At 54.6% G+C, this 17,197-nt stretch overlaps 1 protein-coding gene across 1 annotated transcript; it reads right to left on the bottom strand.

Annotated features, from left to right (window-relative positions):
• Window positions 1-602: 602 nt before the first annotated feature.
• Window positions 603-8,801, bottom strand: SLC48A1 (solute carrier family 48 member 1). Its single transcript, XM_082666473.1, has 3 exons — window positions 8,537-8,801; window positions 2,459-2,626; window positions 603-1,842 (listed from the first exon to the last, which is right to left on the bottom strand). Exons 1-3 carry the CDS (start codon window positions 8,670-8,672, stop codon window positions 1,706-1,708), a joined length of 441 nt encoding a protein of 146 aa, XP_082522599.1. The 5' UTR covers window positions 8,673-8,801; the 3' UTR covers window positions 603-1,705.
• Between the last annotated feature and the right edge of the window lie 8,396 nt (window positions 8,802-17,197).

The following is a 17,197-nucleotide window of genomic DNA, read 5'->3' as shown; positions in this document are numbered from 1 at the left end:
ACCTGGGTTCAAGTCCCAGCTGGGAGCTCAGGTAAGTCACGTCACCTCCTGGGGCCTCTGTTTATCAGTTAAAGGTTCCCGAAATAGACACTGTTCGGTTCCTTCCTGCTCTAATGTACCATGACTTCTTCAGCATCTGCTGAGCCTAGAAGGGAAGAACGGGCGAGACAGCAGGCCTGGGCGAGCTCATCCAGTGGCGCCTGTCTTTATGGTTCCGAGGCGGCCAGGCTTCTTCAGCCAGCAGAAGGAGCGGCCTCATCACCTCCGACCTGGGCCCAAGCCCTCACAGCCTGGAGAATACGAGGGGAAGCATGTTCATCCCCTTCCCGTCTGTCCTGGCCTCTTGGGGCGATAGGCACTCAATCCCACAGACGTTGCTGAGACTGTGCCCCGGGGCATCCTCACCCTGGCTGGGGGGGTTTGCTGAGGGGGCTGGAGGAAGAGAGCTGAACTGTGGGTTCCCCCATGCCAAGTGGGACCAGAGGGAGAGGGTCCCCTCTGAGCTAAGGAAATGGCTTGATGAGATGACTGGAGACCCCCATTCCCACCCACCGCTCCCACAGTCCACCCCATAAGAAAGCACCAGAGGCTAGCTGATACAAATGGCTGCTGTATTTCTGCTAAAGTGACAGTGACACAGATAAGGCAAAGAGCTGAGGGGCAGGACACATCAGGTGGGAAAGGGGTAGACCGTGCAAAATGACAACCTAAGACAAAAAGATGGATGGAGCCCTTCCCTTCCGAGTTAGGTGAGCCCTTGGGCCAGTGTATAGGCAGTAAAGCAGATTTTGTCCTTCAGAAGGGAGATTTTAAAAGAGAAAAGCTCTGGGTGAAGGGCAGGGGCAGGAGTGGGGGAGGCATCTCGGGGCCAGGGGCAATCTGGGTGCCATGAGGGGCAGGCATGAGAAGGCCAAATGGAAATGCTGGGCTGGAGGTGCCTGGCACAGGTTTGAGGGTTCCTTCTAGCCCACCCCGTGCTGCCCCCTTCCCCAAAGCCCTTCGGGGGGCAGAAGCACCTTCCCCAAGACCCTTAGTCTGGCCTCATTTGGGGCGTCCTGCTCTGGGGTGTGTGGAAGGGGAGGACGGCTCTAGCATACTCATGGGAACCACCTCTGCGAGGAACAGGGTGGGTGGAGAGAGGGACACTGAACTCCCCTTGGGTCCCCAGGCCTTGGGAAAAGAGAAGCAAGTGTTACCATCCCTGGGACCAATGAGTTCAGCTACCTGACTCTTGGGGGACAACAAGATGCGGGTGCTGGGGTAAGGGGCTGAGAAGTCTCTACTAGAGATCCCTTACCTGACCTCACCTCCCCAGGGTCCCGTCCCACCTGAGGGAGAGTGTCTAGGGCAGCAGGGAGCCCTGCCCCCAGGCACAGGTCAAGGCCCCACTGCCCTACCCCTTGCCTGTTGCCCTGGCCCTACTTAGAAAGATTGCCCACTGAGTGCTAAGAAAATAGATGCACTTGAAAAGGTCTAAAGCTGCCCTCCAGTCACGCTGATGAGCAACATGGCAGGACCCCTTTCCACGGCACCCAGGGTTCCCCCCAAGGGGACAGGACAGCTCCCAGGGAGACCACCGTCCTCCTGCTGTATACTTTCTGCCCCGGTTCTGGGGTTCCCAGGGGGTGTACAGGCCCGCCTGATGTCTCAGAGGCTGAGTCCAGGTCCTGAGGACCACCAGGGTGCGGAGACCTCATCGCTCAGGTCAGAAATCGCTGAGGATGCTGATGTCGGCAAAGTCAGCCCGGTAGCGGTGGGCATAGAGGCTGAGCAGGAAGGCCCACTTGAAGGAGATGAAGCTCCACACGCAGGAGAGGTAGTAGCTGTTGGGGTCTGTGAGGCCTGCAGGGGAGAGGAACCCAACCGTGACTTGAGAGGACCTTGCCCTTGACCCTAGCCACCATGCCACAAGCCCCGGGCCATCCTTCCCCACAACCTCCAACAGAGGCTGAACTGAGCCAGTGGAGAGATCAGGTGTGATAGAGGTTTCAGAGCATTCAGAGTTTGCAGGCAGGGAGCAGTGGGGATGAGGGTTGGCTAAGCACAGGGCTGTATCATCCGCTCTGCTTCTGTGACACTGACCCTAGGCCACTGCCTTCCAATGTGCTTCAGCATCAGAGCGGGCAGGAAGAGCCTCTGGCTACTTGCAGACTGCAGCCACCAGGGGGCGCTCCCATACCCTCCGCTGGAGGCTAAAAAGGGCGGCTAACCACACACTCCTGGGTGCTGAATGCAGCACACACTTCCCACGCGTTTCATTGATCCCTTCCAACCCAGGGGCGGGGATAGGGGGCGTCCATTCTCCCCACTTTTACAACGAGAAAACTCGGGCACAGGGAGGTTAAGTGGTCTGTCCAGTCCCTTGGACGTAAGTGTTGAACCCAGGACAGGAATCCCGGGCCTCCGGAGTGCTCCACCCACCGGCCCTCCCACGCCCTCCCTTTGTGGAGGCCCTTACTCTGGTGTCCGGTGACGGCCAGCACAAGGAAGGTGCAGAAAGTGGCGACAGAGACGGCCGAGAAGAGGACGCCCACGAAGAAGAAGCCACGCAGCCCCTTGAGCCACGTCCTCCAGTAATCCTGCATGTACATCACGTGCGTCACCAGGACCCACAGCGCTAGCACACCTGCCGGGAGAGACGGCTCAGGCAGCGCCCCTCTCCTCACCTGCCGACCCCCCAGAGCCCTGCAGGTCCCCCAGGCCAGGCTCTTCGCATAATAACAGTAGTGTTGGCCTTTTCACTCTCCCGGTAAAGTGGAGTTTGCTGGAGGCCGCGTGGCCTGTGATACGAAGAGGATGTGAACGCAAAAGCAGCTAGGAGAATCTGGCTGCCTTTCACTAAGCCACACATTAACGAGATCTGCAAAAAATATAAAACCATGTCATTCTTCTCCCTCATTTTTTTGCTTTGGAAAACCTGAATACTTCTTACAAAAAAATGTTACTTATGTTAACACAATGTTATTATTATTATTATTATTTGCGGTACACGGGCCTCTCACTGTCGTGGCCTCTCCCGTTGCGGAGCACAGGCTCCGGACGCGCAGGCTCAGCGGCCATGGCTCACGGGCCCAGCCGCTCCGCGGCATGTGGGATCTTCCCGGACCGGGGCACAAACCCGCATCCCCTGCATCGGCAGGCGGACTCTCAACCACTGCGCCACCAGGGAAGCCCACAATGTTATTTTTAATATTACTTTAAAATACTTAAAACTGTTCTCAGTTTTAATTTCTAATACAGTCCATATCGATAGATATAACCCACATAAACAAAATTTCCTTCGGGTCTCACCACTTTTTAAAGAGTGTAAAGGGGTCCTAAAGTCAGAAAGTTCGAGGACTGCTGCAGCCCAGCCTGCTTTCCGGGGACTCCCCACTACCCACCCTGGGGGCCACAGCTGTGAGAAGCATTCCTCCCGCCCTGATGCTTCTGCTCTCCCAGCCTTCAGAGGCCACCACCGTAACGTTGCAAGGCCTGTGGCTGAGCTCTTGGCAGTGGGGCTCTCCCCAAATTCCATGTATTGGTTTTATGGGATGGGGAGGCCCAGTGGTTAAAACCCCCAGGGCCACCCAGTACCCAAGTGGCCTTCTTCTTGCCCTTGGCCAGACTCCATTTTATTAATTTCCTTTTTAGGCCACACCACGAGGCATGCGGAGTCTAAGTTCCCTGACCAGGGATCAACCCGTGCTCCCTGAAGTGGAAGTGCAGAGTCTTAACCACTGGACCGCCAGGGAAGTCCCCTAGCCAGACTCCATTTTACTAAGTCGTTTGCTGAAAGGGCAGGCCAGATGCCCCCAGCCGGTCCTGGGCCTGCCCTCTGGGCCCGACTGGGCAGCTCCCCTACGATGCCAGCTGCCGCTCAGACAATACAATGAATGCCCTCTGTGCCGGGCTGTGCCTGCCGCCGCAGCCCAGAGAGTGGAGCAAATAGCAGTTCCATTGGCAAGGGTCCAGGGCAGGGCCGCAGGGTCCTGACAAGGGACGAATGAGGGACAAGGCAGAGCCAGCTGCAAGCTGTCCACCTGTGTGTAGACCGCTGGATCCTAGGAGTCAGGAGGCCCTTCAAAAAGTGAGCCGCACACGCTGCACGCAGAGGAGCACGGGAAGGCTGGGGAAAGTGGTCAGCTCTGGCAAGGGAGAGAAGGAAGAGAAGGTGACAGGGAGATCGGGGTGGGAGAGTGCTTTGACTGAATCTATGACGTTTTAATTTTTTAGGCTGAATGGTAAGAATGAGGGAGTTCACTAAATTGCCTATCCTTTTTTACTTGCCTGCAATATTTCATAATGTTTTTTTAAGTTGGGGGAAAATCAAAAGGCAGGGGGGAATGTCATCACAGATCTCTGCTCTGATTACCGGCTCAGAAGCTGTCACAATTCAGGCAGCCTGGCAAGGGCCAGAAAACCACGAGACTGCCAACCAGGAGACCTGGGCCTGGCACCGATGTGCTGCTCGTGACTCTCAGAGCCTCGGCGCTTCCACATCTGCAAGTGGGGGAGCCCAAAGGTCCCGCCAGCCTGGAAACGGTGACCCAGGACTCCCTGCTAGTGAGGACTCAGCTCTGCCAACACCTGCCGCTTCCCTTCCCACGCTGTTTGACCCACGCTCTCCCAGCTCTGCCCTTGCCCCCCCCTCAGCCTTCCTCAGGGGTTGGGGGCCTGGAACATGGGTCCCTCCAGCCCTGGGATCAGGGTGAGGCAAGACAAGCTTGTCTCTGTCCCTGCCTAGGCAGGAAGTGGGAGCAGGCCAGAGGTGGACAGAATAACAATCCCCCGGCTACAGCTTAACATCTTCCGTGATCCGGATGGACGGTGTGATAGCCACCTTTTCCAGAAGTGTTTCCCAGTCCTCTCACACAGGTCCTAAGTGTTCACTGGGGGAGCTGTTTGGTTTCTTAAAGGGCCCGCGGAAGGAAGCGTATCGTCACTGAGCACATCCAAGGAACCGTCAGATGGGTACCTTTGCGACCGCTCCACTTGCCCTCTATCTGCTCACTATGCCACGGAGGGGCTGAGATAGATGGCTCTCAGATGCTTTACCACTCAAAGATTCTAGAAGCCAGCTTAGGGGAAAAATAAGGTCAGAGCAATTCCCCCGTGACTCAGCAATTTCTAGGTTAGGAAGTGTTGAAATAGGGGCCTGTGGGATGCCCTCTCTTAGTCCACTGGCCACGCTCCAGTGGTGCCCCCAGGACACCCCCCTACACACACACATCCATGTACCAAAAAGGGCTGAGCAGAAGAGGAAGATGGCCATTTTGGGTGTGCCAGGCCCCAGCTCTCTGTTAATAAGCAGACGCATCCTGCCCCACCTCTCACTTGCCCTGCACACAGCCCTGGCCTCCAGATAAACACAGGCCACATCTGGAAGCAGGCCCCTCCCCACCGGCCCTGGCTCCCGCCTCTGTCCTTAGAAGGGGGATCTCGCCCCAACTCCATCCAGGGGGTCAGTGAAGGAGCACAAGCCCCCCCCCGCCCCCCCGCCGGTCCCTCCCACACCTCAGCCCTGCTCACTTCCCTGGGACACTCTGGACTCCAGGAAGCCTGGTCTGCATAACTCAGGGCAGAATGGACGGTTTCCCAGGCCCACCCGGATGCATGTCCACACCAGACCTCACCCCTCGCTCCACCCCACCTGCTTCAAGGAGCAGGGCTCTGCTCGGTGGCTCGGGGCTCAGAGCTGACAGGCCCAGGACAAGGAAGGCACACAGGTGGTCAGTGAAAGTACCCCCAGCGGCTGGGTTGGAGGTGAGGGGCCAGGAGCCCAGGGGAGCTCACAGGGAAACAGACAAGTGGGCCACTGGACCCAGGCCCTACTCTCTGCCTCCACCCCTCCCCTCCACCCCTGTCCTTTCTCAGCTCATGGGGAAGAACACAGAGCTGGTTAGACTCCTGGGCAACTTTTCTATTCTTATTCTCTTTCCTCGGTCTACTAGACCTAGAGCAAGTCTTTTTCCCAAGCGTTCCCACAGCAAAACTATTTCTTCCGCCTCTCCTCCAAGCCAGTTCTTCCCAGACGCACACCAGGATGGGAGAGACTGGGTCTCTACCCACGAACGTTTCTCCCAGGTCCCCAGGAAATCAACAGCCCCCAGCAGCCCCACCTGGCACACAGGGGAAGGAGCACGCTGGGGCTGCCCTCTGGTGACTCAGCAGTTTCTGGAAAATGCCAAGTCAGAAGCGGGGTACGCACCAATCTGCTGACGCTTCATCCCCAAAAGAGGAAGAGGCTGACTGGCTGCAGACCCTCTCAGCACCCATTCAGGGCGCAGAGGGTGTGTGGCCCTGGCAGCCCTCCCCCACCTGCCACACTGCCACCACCACCACCGTCACCAGGCGGCTTTGGTTCTGCGATGGCTGTCGGGGAGCTGCCAGGACCCTGCTCTAGCTGGTCGCTGCCCTAGCACCTCTTGCTGTGGGCGGCTCCACAGCTGGCCTGCCTCAGAGGCCAAGGGAAATCTGCAGGGAGGAAGAGAGGGCAGGGCTCAGGTCAGAGGGAAACCCTGGGACTCCCTGGAGCTGCCCCCCGACGGGCAGCTGACAGATGGATGATTCGGGGAGAGGACATACAGCTGTAGCATTCCAGACCTGAACGGGGTCTCACACAACACCCCTGTCAGCAGAATCTCCTTCCATTCCTTACGGATGAGGAAGCTGAGGCCCAGGGGGCATCGATGTGCCCATGGTCACACAGCTCGGTGGGGCTCACTCCACCAGGCCAGACTCCGACACACCCAGCTCTGATCCCAGGGGCAGCCCTCCCTCCTCACCGCCCACCAGCGCCCTCATCTCAAGTCTCATCAGGGCAACCCCTGGGCCTTGCCTGGAGAGTCACACCGCCTTCCTGAGGGGAAAGCAGCAGGCCTACAGGAAATAGGAAAACACTGCAAAGCCCAGAGAATCATAAGGAACATGGTGGGCGGTGGGGTGCAGCGGGGAAGGGGGTCAGGCGTCTGCTGATAACTGAGCAGAGGTGGGCAGGCTAGCCCCCTGGGAGGAACCACAGGTGGGGCATCTAGGCAGGCATGAGAGCAGCCCAGCCAGGCAACCACGTGCCCTTCCTCGGAGAACCCAAGTGCTCTGCCTGGCATTGCTTAGGCCATGGTTACCTACACCCCTCTTCCAGGGCAGAAGCCCCACCTCCCGTCCCTTCTTGACCCAGGTGTGGCACTCAGTGAGCTTTGGGGCCGTGAGCAAACCTCGTTATTTTTAGTTAGTCCATGTAGGGCTCCTGTGGCAGAGGAGTTTAATTATGGAGTCAGATCATCCTGTGCAGAACTATGAACCTTACACGTATTTTTTCCCAAAGTGCTTTCCCCACACATATAATTTCATGTAGCTGTGTAACCCTAGGTAAGCTATATAAATAGCTTATAAATAAATAGCTTATATATAAATAAATATATAAAAAATATAAAAATATATATAAATAGCTTATATATAAATAGCTTATATATAAATAAAAAATAGCTTATATATAAATAAATATATAAAAAAAATATATATAAAAAATATATATAAATAAATAGCTTATAAATAGCTTACACTAAGCCTCAGTTTAAGCCTGACCTGTAAAATGGACCCAATAATAATGCCTACTTCCTAGGACTCACGTAAGGATTAAATGAGATGATGAAAGCAGTTTGCTTAACACAGTGTCTGACACATAGGAAGCATTAAAAAAAAAAAAGTTAGCAAGTAGAAATGATATGCTTCGTCTTCACACCAATTCTACAACACAGAGAGGTTAACAACATGCCCAAAGGTGCACAGCGAGTACAGAGCACCGGTAAGCACCAGACCTCCCCCAGCGCACTGACGTTCTCAACTCCGGTACAAGCCTCCTCTGGCCTCCTTGAGGCACAGAAAGGGCGGTCGGAGCCGCCCTTGGCCCAGGAGCCACAGCAGAAGAGTGGCAAAGAGACACCAACATGGTGGGGAAAAAAGTCGTTTCCATCAGATCCCTAGCGCGGTCCTCCGGGGCTCCGCTGAGGACTCCGCTGGCGACTCCGTTGGCGGTCGACTCCACCCTGTTAGGAGGCACATGGGCTTCCCCGGGAACCCCCAGCCCTCCTTTCCACTTACTTCTTCTCTGCCCTCACCCAGTCCCCAGGGAAGGGGCGCGGATCCCCCAGCACAAGTGTGTGTGTGTGAAGACCGCCGGGTCTTCACACCTGGTTGCGCGAAGGAGGTGGCGAGAGCAGCGGGCGTGCAGGGAGGACGCTGTCACTGGGCCCAGGGTGGAGGGCGGACGGGCTAACCCGGGGGCGCCGGGGCTGGTGCAAATGACACATACGGGACGTCGGCGCCTCGGGCGGGCATTGAGTCCCTGAGGCCCCCCGAGGATGTCCAGGAGCCCGGGCCCGCGCGGGGCCTGCTCTGCCCACGGCCAGTTTTGGGTAAACACCCCACCCGCTCCCCCGGGAAGCGCCGCCCGCGAGGAGCCTGCGGAGCAGCCGCCGGCTCCTCCCCGCAGCCGCGCGCCCGCGTCCGCGCGGCCGGAGCCGGGACCCAGCGACCCCCGCGCGCCCCGCGGTACCTGCGAGCCCCCCCATGGCCGCGGTCCCCGGCTGTCTGTAGACCACCGTCCAGACGAGGAAGATGGAGAAGCCGGCCACGGAGCTGAGGCCGGAGTAGGCGGCGCGGAGGCCGAGCTGCAGGCGGGACGGGGCCATGGGGCTGCGGGCGCCGGGCGCAGAAGGCGAGCGTGGCCGGCGGTCACAGGTGCAGGGCCCAGAGCAGGAGCCGGGAGCCGGGAGCCGGGGGCCGAGCCGTAGCCGCCGGCCGCCCGCGCTCCGCCCCCGGCCCGCCCCCTGCACCGCCGGCACAGCGCCCTCCCCGGCCGGAGGCCGCCCGCGCCCGGAACCACAGTGGAGGGCGCGTCCTGGGCTTGGCCTTGAGTCCTCGGGCCCCTGATCATTCGGGGATGCCGCCTAAAAAGGCAGGTTCCGGGCTTCGTCCTCTGAGCTACAGGATATTTGGTCCCTGGCGGGACCCGGAAATGTACGGGTGTACAAGCCAGCTGCCGTGATTACTTTTAAAATTGATCACGTTCTCCTTTAAAATTTAAGATGTAAATTTCTCGTTAAAAATCAAGATATAAAAATTAAGGTAGATGAAAGTACACAGTGAGTATGATTCCTTCCGCCCCTATCTATCCATCAGTTCCCTCCTCAGGGATTAAGCGATTCTCAGAAGATTCTTGTCATGGAACATCTGCCCCATCTTCTAACGTCAAACACCTCACCCTCAAGGACAGCTCCCTTCTCCTTTCCTCTCCGCAAGCCTCGTCCTCCCACCCCAAATCTACCAAACATCACTCCCATCAGAATCAGACAATTCTAGGGTAGAGGCTGGAATCTATAGCAGGTGTATACTGAGCTCCCTCCGTGGGCCCAGTGCCACGCTGGGAGCCGCCAGGGAAAATCAAAAAACACAACGCACGGAGCCCTCAAACACTTATAATCTAGTTGGGGAGGCCTGTCACATACTGGCACAAAATAAGTAGCCAACATACCTTGTATTTATTGCTTTTCACTGCTGTAACAGAGTACCACAGATCTAGGGGCTTCAAACAACACACATTTATTATCCTACAGTTCTGTACGTAGGTGTCCAAAAAAGGAACTCAGAGGGCTAAAGTCTAGGGGATGGCAGGGCTGCCTTCCTTTCGGAGGCTCGAGGGGAAAATCTGTTTCTTTGCCTTTTCCAGCTTCTAGAGCTGCCCACATCCCTTGACTCCTGAAGGTCTTCCTTCATCTTCAAAGCAAACACACCCCTCGGACCTCTGCTTCTGTCATTACATCATCTCCTTTTCTCCTGCCAACTCTGCTGCCTCCTTCTTTTCCCTTATAAGGACCCTTATGATTAAGAACCTGGATAATCCAGAATAATTTCCCCATCTCAAGATGCTTAACTTAATCACATCAGCAAAATCCTTTTTGCCATGTAAAGTAACGTATTCACAAATTCCGGGGATCAGGACATTGACATCTCGGGGGGCCATTATTCTGCTATCACATCTCTCTGGAATGTAATCTCCATGAATAGCGACTGTGCCTCTTTCATTCACACCAACACATAGAAGAGTTCACAGCACATAGTAGCCCTTTAGTAAACATTTGTCGAATAGATGAATGTGAGTGAATGAAGGTTAAGAATCAAATAACAATAAAGGGGATCATACACAAGAAACCTAGGCAGGACATGATTAATTGCCAAGCGAGCAATGTAAACCACATTTGCCTCACTTCAGAATAGTCTAGGGAGCTTCATTTTTTTTTTAAAAAAAAAAGACCCCCAGACTCCACCCCTGACAGTAAATTTGAATCTTGGGAGTATATATATATTTTTAATGAGAAGTGATTTTAATGAGGTGGGCTCGGCATCCAGTCCTCCTTTGGGAGCCACTGATGGAGAGAGTTAGTGCTGGCTGTTCAGAGGAGGGAGCGAGCCCTGTGGTCCAGAGTACACTGCCACGGATGGTTCCAGAGCTGGCTGGCAGGGATAACAGTCCTCCACGCAGTGGGAGCAGCCTGTGTGACAGCCCAGAAGGAAGAAATAACATGGCAGGTTCGGGAAACTGTAAGTAGTTTGTGGTCTGTGGGTGGAGTGATGGATTTTGAGGTTGGAAATGTTCTGAACATAAAGGGCCTTGCTTGCTCTGCTGAAAAGGCTTTCCCCTGTCTCTGTGAAGCCAGGGGAGGGAAGTAACAGTTCTGTGTTTTAGAAATGTGGCCAGGGTAATAGTGTGAGGATGAACTTCCTTCGAAAGGACTAGAAAGCAGAGAGGTCGTTCGGACAAATTCTTCACCTCCCTGTGCTTTAGGTACTCCGTCTGTAAAATGGGGACAGGGCACAGCTGTGATGTCTACTTCAACGTGTTATGATGAAGAGGCAGTGCTTAGAAGAGTGGCAAGTATGTAGCAGGTGCTTAAAAAATGTCGGCAAGTATGGTTAGTAGCAGCAGAAAGGTTGCCACAGGAGGAGAGCCTGAAAGGTGGTTCAGGCTGAGGCAGTGAGAATGGGGAAGAGGGGCTGATTCAAGAAATATTTAAGCTATTTGAACCTTAAGGTCAGGTAGCAATTAATTAGCTGGGCAGACAGAAAGGAGGAGAGCAAAAATATTTATTATGAGTGCACGTCAGGAGTATTGGAGAGGAGTTAACAAACTCGTTACACTGGAGAGTGAGGTTGTGCAAGAAAATAACGAGAGATAATTATGTAACAGTAGCTTGGGCCCAGGATGTAGGTTACCAGCAGGCTGACACTTTTTTTTACATGTGGAAGCAATACGGAGCTGTTGAAGGATTTTATGTTCAGATGGGATCACCACTTACTGTGCGACCTGGGCAGTTTTCCCCTAACTCAGGAGAACTTTCTGCCAAGAAGAAAATATTCTATATCTGCCCTCTTCAGAATGGCAGCTACTAGTCACACGTGGCTGTTGAGTATTTGATATGTGCCTAGTATGACTGAATTTTTAATTGATTTTAATTTAAATAGCCACACGTGGCTAGTGGCTACCATATTTGACAGCACAGGAACTTCTCGGAACCCCTGTCGCTCCATCTGTGTAGTGGGAATGATGATACATCATTGGCTTGTTATAGCAATCGAGAGATATTGAGATACTGCAGTTAAAGCACTCAACACAGTAATTTGACAAATTATTATCACTGTTGTTGAAATTATTGTTATTATTGAACAGGGCTAGCATGACATAAACCATGCCTTAAGAAGATTATTTGGTATCCAAGTTGGATTTGATGGGAAAAGAAAATTGTAGAAGAGAAAGCGTTCACAAGGCTATTTCTGTGGTGAGATGTGGGATAATTAAGATCTTATCTGGAGAAAGGCCACGAGAAGGGAAAGCATGGGAGGGTTATGAAGCTGCAAAGCACACTGGTATGCACCACGCATGCTCTTCTCCCCACATCAGCTTCCTTTCCAAGGTGCTTTCTGAGAGTGCACTCCCAACCGAACCCAAGACAGACACCACTGCCCACCACCCCCCATCCCCAAGAGAGATAGCCATTCTCCCTGCCTGTGACAGAGACCACCAGTGTTCACCGTTAGCATCCTTCTTCTGGCACGTGACCTACGAAATAGGAACTTTGAACACTTCCCAGCTTCCTTGCAGTTAAACTGATGCCATGAGAGTGAGTTCTGAGCAATGGAATCGAAGCAGAAGCAATGTGTGCCATTTCCAGGCTGGACCCATACAGTCTCCCACGCAGCCCTCATTCCCTCTTCCCATTCTGTGATGATTCTAGAGGCCACATGTTGAAGACAGCTGCGCCACATGGTGAAAAGAGCCTGGGACCCTTGAATGAATGAATGAACAGAACTACCCACTCTATTCCCCAAACCTGCATCGGACTGTAATAGGAATGAAAAACACACCCTTTTCTTCGTGCTAAGCCACTGAGATTTCGGAGTCATTACAGCTAACCTCATTACCCTAATACACCATCCCTCATTCCATTTCAGGTCATGAAAACGTCTCTTATATGGATAACCTGTCTGAACTACCAATCCCTCCGAAGTCACTTTTAAATTGGGCCCCACCAGTATTAAGGCAGACTCCTGACTCCCACCCACAGACACCTTGTCTCCTAAGACATTTCTTTCTCATTCCCCCAAAGCAGGCACATTCCAGACATAGATCTCCTCCCACAATGTTACATCAAGGATACCCCTACCGAGCTATATGACAGTTCATTGAGTTTCTTGGACGTGTGAGGGCTTCCTCCTCTCTGCTTCTTAATCCCCGCACAGAGGGACCTCTGATGTCCTTTGGGGTATATCCTTGTTTACTGTAGCTCCAGCCCCAAACCTAGGCACCAGTTGGTCCTCTCCTTCCTTTACCCCCTATGTGCAATTCATTAGCAAGTACGGTTGGGTCTGCCCTGTCCTTTCTCCCCAAGACACTGCTTAGTCCAGGCACCATCATCACCACCTCCCCACTTGCAGCAGCTCCCTACGTGGTCATCCTCTGCTTGTTCTTTCCCCTCCAATCCACTGTCCAGCCAGCAGCTAGAATAGTCTTTTAAAAATAACATCCAGAACATGGCACTCCCCTGCTTAAATCCCTCCAATAGCTTCCATAGCAATTGGGGTAAACAAGTCAGTTGCCAACTCCGACTAGTCTCACCTCTGCCCATTTCACTTCAGGCACACTGGCCTTCTTTCTGTTTCTTGAATGTGCCAAGCTTGTTCCTGCCCCGGGGTCTTGGTAACTTTGTATCTGGAAAGCTCTCCTGTGAGTGCTCATAAGATTCATAAGGCTTGCTCATCGTTCAAGCCTCAGGTCACATGTTACTTCCTCAGAAAGGCAATCCTGTCCTTCCTCTCTAAAGTACAGTCCCCTACTCTGTCTTACGTCTTGTGATAAGTGATAGCACTATGTGAAATTGTCTTGCGTATTTGTTTATCCTTTCCAACTCCACCCTTGCCATCCCATTGGAATATAACCTCCATGAGGGCAGGGGCTTTACCTTTTAGGGACCAACTCCTCTCAGTTTGCCTAGGACTGTCCTGGTTTTACCAACACACGTCCAACATTCCAGGAAACCCCTGAGTCTAGGGAAAACTCTGATGGTTAGTCACCCTATTGCCTTCCTTGATCACTTCTGTATCCCCAGTACCTAGTCTAATGCCAGGGCCTTAGGTAGGAACTCAATAAATATCTGTGCAATAAATAAAGGCAAGAATGGCTGGCTGTCCATAAAGAATTCTTTGATCCTGGCTCTAGGGGGCAGCCTTCTCCACCGTTGTGTCTTGAGACCGAGCTCTGCAAGTTTGGGCTAAAAATCTTATTTGCAAGATTTTCCCCAGAACTTATGTAGTCCCTTTGCTCACCTCCAGCCCTTGTGGAGTTCAAGGCTAAGGACCCTGGTTAAGGCAGCCCCAGGCCGTGCCTGACACGGAGGTGGATCCCCTGGGCCCAGCCCGCCTCAGCTGGTCCCCCTGCAGCTTCGTCTTCCTCTTGAGGTCAGGCTCATAGACCACAGAGCTGAAAGGACCATTCTAGAGAGGAAGAGCAGGTGGCTCATTGCAGGGAAGAGCTGGCCCCATCATGAGCACCGCAGCTGCCCAGACTGCAGGAAGTAATCCCGAGTTGAGGACTCAGGTCCAGGGGGACACCTCGGCCACTCCTCCCCCAGCGCTGCTCCCTAGGGCCGTGGCTGCCTTCTGCCCCTAGAAGGAGACATCTTCACCTTTTATGGCTAGAGTGAAACCATTCACAGTCTGGCTTCTCACTGAGACCCCACTTCCTCTGCCTGCCCACTGACGACCTGGAGGTCCACGCAGAGGACAGGATGCTGAGTGAGAAGATGCTGAGCGGAAGCAACAGGTCTTTGAGCTCCAGAGCTAGATAAGCATCACAGACAGACAAGTGTGGAGAGGGAGAATGTGTGAGCGTGTACGCGTGTTAGCAATCACAGCCGCTGCAGCATTTGGAAGGGCAACGAGGAGGGGCCCGGGGCCTAGGCCTGCTCGCCTCTCCTTGTCCTCTGGTGACTTCCATCTGCTGACCTGAACCCCCAATCACAGGTGCATCCTCCAATGCGCTCGCTCTTTTCCTTTCCCTTTCGCTGTGGGGTTGTTGTTGGGTGAGGGGAGAGAGAGGGAGAGAGAGAAAGAGACAGAGAGAGATAAAGCCAGGAGTTAACCTCTGCATGGACTGGAGCCTGGGGCTGTGGGGAGTGAGCGAATACAAAGGCTGAGGCCAGGAGAGGAGGGCATCAGCTCTCCCTAAAGGACAAAGCCCGGCACAGGGATTAGTACATATTTGTCGTTCAGATTTGAGTTTAGGGACTGGATTTGTTGAATGAGAAGGTCACCACGGAGGCTTGATCAGTACACACAGATCCCCAAAAAGCTTGACACCTGTGCTTAGTCCAGCGCTCGGGACCCATGGATAGCACCCTAGAGAGGTTTGAGGTGCGAATCTGAGGGCACTCCCTGGAGGAGGGAGAGGATGGGCTAGAGACAGACTGAGGCAGTGCGAGGAACAGAGATGGGCCAAGAACCGGTTGGAAAGGTAACAGAAGGAGAGGCAGACCTGGGGGAGCCATGAGGAAGGTAGAAGGACCCATGGCAGGAGAGGGGGAGATGAGTTTACCTATTCCACTCAAGAGGCCTCTCCTGGGTCTTCCCTGGTGGCGCAGTGGTGAAGAATTCTCCTGCCAATGCAGGGGACACGGGTTCAAGCCCTGGTCCGGGATGATCCCACATGCCACGGAGCAACTAAGCCCGTGTGCCACAACTACTGAGCCTGCGCTCTACAGCCGCGAGCTACAACTACTGAGCCTGCATGTTGCAGCTACTGAAGGCCGTGTGCCTAGGGCCTGTGCTCCACAACAAGAGAAGCCACCACAACGAGAAGCCCGCGCACCAACAAGGAAGAGTAGCCCCCGCTCGCCGCAACTAGAGAAAAGCCTGTGCTCAGCAACAAAGACCCAATGCAGCCAAAAATAAAATAAAATAAACAAATAAATAAATAGAAGAAGCGTCTCCTGAGGGCCTCTGTGCCCACAGCCCTGGCTGTGCTAAGCACGCGGCCTGGATTTCTGATTGTAGTTGTGGTGAGTGCCGGGCGTGTGGAAGAGAAATGGGGCCCTGCAGGAGGAACTGACACAAGCCGGGCTCTGTGGCAGGAGAAGAACCCGGCAGGGGCACAGCAGTGGCTGCTTCGCCTGGCACCCAGGACCCCAGCCGGCACCATCAGCTAGGCCTGGGGGAGACTGGAGATTAAATCAGGATCCAGTCCTCTGTGGAATGAGGGGGAATGCTGAGGTGGGCTCCATGCCCGCCCTGCAGCAGGTTTAAGGGGAGTCCGCTGCCTCTGCATTTCTCTGGAGGTAAAGCTCCTAGTTGAGGGGGCTCCGAGGCAGGAGCAGGAAGGACTTCCTGAGGCCTGGGTGGGAAGTCTGAGCCGCTGGTGGCCGCTTCTCCATCCTGGAGCAGAGGACTGATCCCAGGAGGGGAGGGAGTGGCCTGCGGCCTTCTCTCTCAGTCAGACCTGCAGACGTCACCTCTCTTTTCTGTTTCCCTCTACAGACCCCATCTCTGCAGCCTCCCCTGGCCTTTCGCTGCGTCCTCTCTGGAGGGAGGAAATGGGCAGTGGGTCTAGTGCCGAGTCTTTGGAGTGTTCAGCTTCCTCTGGCCCCAGCACTTCCCGAGTGGGATTTGGGGGCAGGACTGGGGTCTGCTCTGATGCTGGGAAGGGCCTTCTCTGCATGGCCTGCTTGCCTGGTCACTCACAGTCTTGCCCTCTCCTTGGCCAGCGCTCTGGATCCACACGGAACCCTCCCTCAGGCTACTGCAGCTGCCCCTGCCTAAGTCTCTAAAAGGGCAAAGTGGGTGCAGAGTTCGAGTCCTGAGCAAGGGCCCAGGGAAGATGGGAGCCCCTGAGATGAGGGTCTGGGGAAGGCTGGGGATGTTGGGAGGAGGTAGTGCAGGCAGTGAGCCCCAGGGAGAGGCGGGGGAGTGGTGTGGGCCAGCAAGTGCAGACTGGAAGCCCCAACAGGGGTGCAGGCGAGGGAGCCAAGGAGAGGGCTCTGGGCCTGAGGGAAAGTGGTCACGACTGGGCTGGAGCCACGGTTTCAGAGCACTGATTACTCAAGGGCAGATGCAGTGTCTCCTGGGTATGTGGAATACACACACACACACACACACACACACACACACACACACACACACACACACACACACACACACACACTTGAGAAGCAGAAGCTGGAGGGAGAAAGCACTGCCTGCACATTCAAATACCACCAAACTTGCCTGCTAGGCAGGCCTGTTCCCCTCTCTTTAGCACAGCTCCAGACCTGCCCCTGCCTTCTACCCTGCTCTGCCAGCCTCTCCTCACCCTCTGGCTACCGCCATCAGCACCACGGGCCTGTCTGGTGACCGTTTCCTTGCTCCTGTCATGCACGGGTAGCTTGACCACCAGCCAGAAGAATGTGCCTGCAGGAAAGCGTGGGGACTCTGTTCTCGCCTCAGTCAGCTCCCCACTGCTCCCTAGCCCTGTCCCGCCCTCACAGACCTCCCTCCAGCTTGCCCCCCACTTCCTCTGCGTCCCTGCTCTACCACTGTCATAGTGGCTCAAGAGTGACTGGCTGTGACCTGCTGGTCCCAGGAAGGTTTGGCTTGGTGCCCATCAGTGTTCCAGCTCCCTGCCTCAGCCCCC

Source organism: Grampus griseus, assembly GCF_964374135.1.
Source record: "Grampus griseus genome assembly, chromosome: 11".
Taxonomy (NCBI): Eukaryota; Metazoa; Chordata; class Mammalia; order Artiodactyla; family Delphinidae; genus Grampus; species Grampus griseus.
The sequence above is the reverse complement of the archived record's forward strand: the minus strand, read 5'-3'. Positions and strand labels throughout refer to the sequence as shown.

Coding starts and splice junctions, on each gene's coding strand:
- SLC48A1 (XM_082666473.1), bottom strand. CDS start 8,672: ATGGCCCCGTCCCGCCTGCAGCTCGGCCTCCGCGCCGCCTACTCCGGC. Junction 2,627..8,536: donor GGCCATGGGGGGGCTCGCAG/GTACCGCGGGGC, acceptor CTCTCCCGGCAG/GTGTGCTAGCGCTGTGGGTC. Junction 1,843..2,458: donor GGCCGTCACCGGACACCAGA/GTAAGGGCCTCC, acceptor TCTCCCCTGCAG/GCCTCACAGACCCCAACAGC.